The 5,699-nt window shown below is 37.5% G+C and overlaps 1 protein-coding gene across 1 annotated transcript; it reads right to left on the minus strand.

The window, feature by feature from the left end:
- Window positions 1–3,064: 3,064 nt before the first annotated feature.
- LOC149182444 (uncharacterized) lies at window positions 3,065–4,962 on the minus strand. The gene is made up of 2 exons (XM_089418518.1): window positions 4,473–4,962; window positions 3,065–4,381 (listed from the first exon to the last, which is right to left on the minus strand). The coding sequence occupies exons 1-2, from the start codon at window positions 4,952–4,954 to the stop codon at window positions 4,297–4,299; spliced, it is 567 nt and encodes a 188-aa protein (XP_089274644.1). The 5' UTR covers window positions 4,955–4,962; the 3' UTR covers window positions 3,065–4,296.
- Between the last annotated feature and the right edge of the window lie 737 nt (window positions 4,963–5,699).

Consider the following 5,699-nt stretch of genomic DNA (forward strand, 5'->3'; position numbering starts at 1 on the left):
TCAGAAAAAAAGAAATTTGAAATGCAAGAATTAAAACAGAAAAAGAAGGATATAGTCAAGGAGAAGAAGGCAGCAAGGATTGTTGCAGCACAACGTCGAGCAGAAGAACGGATTGAAAGAGATAAAGCAAGGCAAGTTAAGGACCAACAAAAGCAAATGGCAAGACAGGAAAAGGAAAAACGAAAGGCACAACAAATGCTTGAAAAGGAACAAGGGATGATCAACGATACAAGAATAGCTGATGAAACCAGGATTATTTCAAACTCATTGGACTCCATTGCAGACAATACACCATTATTCCAAAATCTCATAAACATTCAAGTGCCCCACTATCAAACTGAGGGTTTACCCACTTGCCTTGTTCCTACCAGAGCTGGTGTCAATTCTCTGTATGCTCATTACACACCTCCACTTAATGCAGGGGTCAGTAGGGAAAATGTGAGGTATGGGTACTCAGTACCTCCATGGTTGGAAGCTGCAAATTGGAATCAATCATATGGCATCAATCAACCATTTCCTAATCAGCCCTTGACTGGTAGGCCAACCTACCTGGCTCAAGAAGGTAACTCGGGGAGTTTTGGCACTCAAGATTCTCAGGGCCATAAAGAATAGGGGTGCCATATGTTTTTGGTTCTAACCACATTATGATGTGGATTTTGGATAGATTGTATCTTTTTCTTGGCACAGAAACATTTTGGCTTACAACACTAGATTGTATCTTTTTCTTGTCACAAAAATATTTTGGCTTAGAACACTAGATTGTATCTTTTTCTTGTCCTAAGAAACATTTTGGCTAACAACCTAGTAGTGATTTCTTGTGGCAACCTAACTGTGTGTTGATAAGAAATTTTCAATGGAATATGTCTTTCTGTAAAATATTAATTATGATAAAACTATTTCTATAAGTTATTCTGTGCACCCTCCCCGCCACGTCAGAAAACCATGCGTAAAAGCACATGGAGCCGGTACAACACCTGTCCACCATGGAGCTCATGTGTTGGCCATCATATCATTGCATAAAACTTTGTGTTCGCACCATTTCACAGGTTTGTTTGGGGTCATTGCTGCGATGTTTGGGGATTCAATAATAACATTTCAAGTTGCATATGAAAAAGGCTAAATATAGAAATCAAATGACCAGACAATCTTATTATGATTGAGAGCACTCATTATCAAGTTGAGTATGAAAAAGGCTAAATACAGAAATCAATGAGGAGGCAATCTACCTCATAATAAGTTTTATTAAATGTGAAAAAGCCACTAATAATTTTATTGATTGAGGGGACACTTGAGAAATTGAGAGCACTCATTATCAAGTTGCATATGAAAAAGGCTAAATATAGAAATCAAATGACCAGACAATCTTATTATGATTGAGAGCACTCATTATCAAGTTGAGTATGAAAAAGGCTAAATACAGAAATCAATGAGGAGGCAATGTACCTCATAATAAGTTTTATTAAATGTGAAAAAGCCACTAATAATTTTATTCATTGAGGGGACACTTGAGAAATTGAGAGCACTCATTATCAAGTTGCTCTCATTATCAAGTTGAGCATGAAAAAGGCTAAATAAGTGGACCGTTATCTAAAGGAACATCATTCAACTTGATAGCTCATGCTTCAACCATAATGCTTACAAAGCAATTTCTACCCATTGTATTCTGTAATAGCTAGTCAGTGAACCCCAAGACGGGTTGGAAACAGAGACTACTTCAGATATTCACACAATGAGTAAACTATTATATCATATACTAATTTACATTAGAACTTTGAAGTGAACATCTGAATCAGAGGGACCTAGGAATAAGTCATATTTGCTCATTTACATGATCCACATCCTTAATTAAATTAAAATGAACAGTAAGGCCACTGAATGTGCAAGCCCCATTCTTGGGAGCAATTGGAGGGATGACCTTGTTCGCTGGAAGTGAAGGAGGGAGAAGTATAGCTTTGTCCACTCAACTCCCTCACAATCAGATGGAAACCCTGAGACAGATACTCTTGATCATCCCGTATTGAACATTCTTTCGATTTCTATATGTGGTTCCATATTAATATGTCTCGGTTCTTCTACTTAGTGGACAGTTCACACCTCAATGGCTCAATGGCTAGACAGTTCGCACCTCAATGGCTCAATGGCTTTTCATGTGGTCAATAAATTTTGACATCAGATGTTAGGAGAGATGGGTTTGACACTCAACCCATTAATCTTTGGATGATCTTTTCTCTAAGAGCATTTTATACATTGTATTTTTTATGCCTTCGATCTCAACAATGAAGGCATCAAATTTGCAGCACTGTACAAAGCTCTAAACTCACTTATGGCTCCAATAAGTGGACCGTTATCAAAAGGAACATCATTCAACTTGATAGCTCATGCTTCAACCATAATGCTTACAAAGCAATTTCTACCCATTGTATTCTGTAATAGCTAGTCAGTGAACCCTAAGACGGGCTGGAAACAGAGACTACTTCAGATATTCACACAATGAGTAAACTATTATATCATATACTAATTTACATTAGAACTTTGAAGTGAACAACTGAATCAGCGGGACCTAGGAATAAGTCATATTTGCTCATTTACATGATCCACGTCCTTAATTAAATTAAAATGAAAAGTCACTGATACAGTAAGGTTTTATCGTTGGAGCCCGAGAAGGGTTAGTTATTGAAATGCATTTTATGTATGAGAACATAATTCATTACTAAAAATATTTATTCTCTTATCTCTGTAACCATCAGTAACCGGTTTTGGAATCGACTGTAAAATGTGTGAACTTTTTTTTTCAGAGAAAAAAGCATCACAGATTATATTGACAATATAAAAAACATCATAAGATACAAAAGGGTGGCATATGACAGCCACTGTCCGAGACATCTCGAGGAAAGGAAAATGTCAGAGGTCCGAAAACATATACATCAGGTTCAGGAAAATAGCAAAAAGCATCAAAATTAATAACCAGGAGTAACAAATTCCAAAAACGAACAAGACTTCTCTTCCTCCATAGTTAAATAACTTCAATGGTAGACTTATACTGCCCCATACATATGGCCATTAAAGAATTTGTTATTTTCAGCGCAACCAAAAAAAACCCCAAATTTGCTTAAACTGTAAATATACTCAAATTAGTCAATTGTGAGCAGCGTCAACATGGAAACAAAAAGGACTGTGTATACAGGATATCCATATTGCAAAACATATACATCAGGTTCAGGAAAATAGCAAAAACACCAAAATTAATAAGCAGGAGTAACAAATTCCAGAGACGAACAGGACTTCTCTTCCTCCATAGTTAAATAACTGCAATGGTAGCCCATACATATGGCCATTAAAGAATTTGTTATTTTCAGCGCAACAAAAAAAACCCCATATTTGCTTAAACTATAAATATACTCAAATCAGTCAATTGAGAGCAACGTCAGCATGGAAACAAAAAGGACTGTGTATACAGGATATCCATATTGCAAAACATAGCAAAAAGCACCAAAATTAATAACCAGGAGTAACAAATTCCAACAAATTCCAAAAACGAACAGGACTTCTCTTCCTCCATAGTTAAATAACTGCAATGGTAGACTTACACTGCCCCATACATATGGCCATTAAAGAATTTGTTATTTTCAGCGCAACCAAACAAACCCCAAATTTGCTTAAACTGTAAATATACTCAAATTAGTCAATTGAGAGCAGCGACAGAGGGTTTCGAGGCTTCATTTCAAATACAAAAAGTGAAGTTCCTGACAGAAGCTTTCACGGACGAGGAGAAGATAAGTTATGCAAGTCAATTGAGAGCAGCGACAGAGGGTTTAGAGGGTTCGTTTGGGGTCATTGCTGCGATGTAGGAGTTTCCCTTTGTATTTCTGCTCGGGGGCCGAGGGCACGGGACGGCCGAGGAGCACGGGACGGCCTTGGATAGCACCGAAAACAGCAAAAATAACAGCGAGGGCACGGGACGGCCGAGGATAGCACGGGACGGCCTAGGATAGCACCGAAAACAACAAAAATAACAGCGAGGGCACCGGACGGCCGAGGATAGCATGGGACGGCCTAGGATAACAGCGAAAACAACGAAATTTCAGATAAACCCTAAACCTTCAACAACAAACAGCTCAAAATATCCCATAAACCCTAAACCTTCAACAACAAACAGCTCAAAATATCCCATAAACCCTAAACCCTCGGAAAAAAATCCTCCAAAAAATGCCATAAAATGCCATAAAAGTTTACAAAATATCCAAAAATAGAGATGTTGTGTTGAAAAACACAGAGAATGCTGGTAGGATTAAAATCCTACCGGGTACATGGTCGCCGACCTCCCCCACCTTCCCTGGAGCTCGCCAGACCTTCTCCACACCTGCAACGACGTTCTGCACACCTGCAACGAGAAGAAAAATATATATTAGGGAACTGAAAACCACAAAAACACCACCACAAAACAGCAAATTGACAGCAAAACACCATTTGACCTCGAGCTCAGTAAAACAGCGACCGACTCCTCCCCAAACAACAAAATCGTCGAATAAGACCAGCAACAGAGAAATGCTAAACAACTGACATTCCAGAACGACCAAGAACTCCAGGCGGAAAAGCACAAGAAAAGGAGAAGCGCTGTGCCAACCACAAACCCTGAAACTCCAGCAAACATTCGCACCAGCACCTGCATACCAGGCGAAGCGCGCAGGTCCACAAACCCTGTCAACCGAACAAACGCCTCAAACAGCACACGAATAAACGACGAAGTGCGCAGGTTCCGGGGCCGTCCCGTGCCATAATCGGCGGGGGGCTTCGCCCAACAACCGGCCCCGAGCAGAAACACAAAGGGAAACTCATACATCGCAGCAATGACCCCAAACGAACCTGTGAAATGGCGCGAACACAAAGATTTATGGGTTGATAAGGTAGCCAACACATGGAGCTCCACGGTGGACAGGTGTCGTACCGGCTCCATGTGCTTTTACGCGTGGTTATCTGACGTGGCGGGGAGGGCGCACATGTAATGGCGACCCTCCCCTATTAATTATTATTCTTATTCTTGCGTGTACGAGATGAGATTCGACTTGTACGGATTTGCATACGAATTTTCATCTTTATTTTTGTGGATCTCTTTGGTTTGCATATGAATGAAGGAAAGCATTTTTTTTTTTCTTCTCCGTCTCCCTGTTTTCCTTCACAACTCCACACTCAGCAATCCATGACGATCAGCCATCCATGATTGGGTAGAGTTCCACGAACTCTCTATTTCCTTTTATGAAGCAATTTTTTTTCTTTATTTCATATATCTTAATTATTATAACTGTATTTTGCGAACCACTTTAATATTTTAATAACTATTATATGTAATTTTTAAAAACCAATTATTTAAGATTATTAATAATTATATAAATAATATCATATTCTTATATATTTATATGTTTATGATTATTATATTAATATTATAATAATATTAACTCATAATAATATTAGTAATATTAATTAATCATAATAATTTTCATAACAATAATTATTTTAATAAATATAGTTGATATGTTCATAAAGCTTCATTTCTATCTAAGACACAATCATTGATAAATATATTATAATAATAATATTTTTTTATTATTTATTTTTTTATAAAATCTAAATAGATAATTATTTATTTTATAAAAAACAATTAAATTTTAATATTATTTCTAGGAAAAAAATATAAATATTTT

The sequence above is a fragment of the Pinus tabuliformis genome, chromosome 3_2 (genome assembly GCF_031772625.1).
Source record: "Pinus tabuliformis cultivar Carrire ecotype Pingquan chromosome 3_2, CPIR1, whole genome shotgun sequence".
In the NCBI taxonomy this organism is placed as follows: domain Eukaryota; kingdom Viridiplantae; phylum Streptophyta; class Pinopsida; order Pinales; family Pinaceae; genus Pinus; species Pinus tabuliformis.

Bases quoted from the DNA above. Each gene is read 5' to 3' on its own strand.
- LOC149182444 (XM_089418518.1), bottom strand. From the start codon at position 4,954: ATGGAGCCGGTACGACACCTGTCCACCGTGGAGCTCCATGTGTTGGCT. The intron at 4,382-4,472 runs GTCAAATGGTGT...TTCTCGTTGCAG, and splicing joins GCTGTTTTACTGAGCTCGAG to GTGTGCAGAACGTCGTTGCA.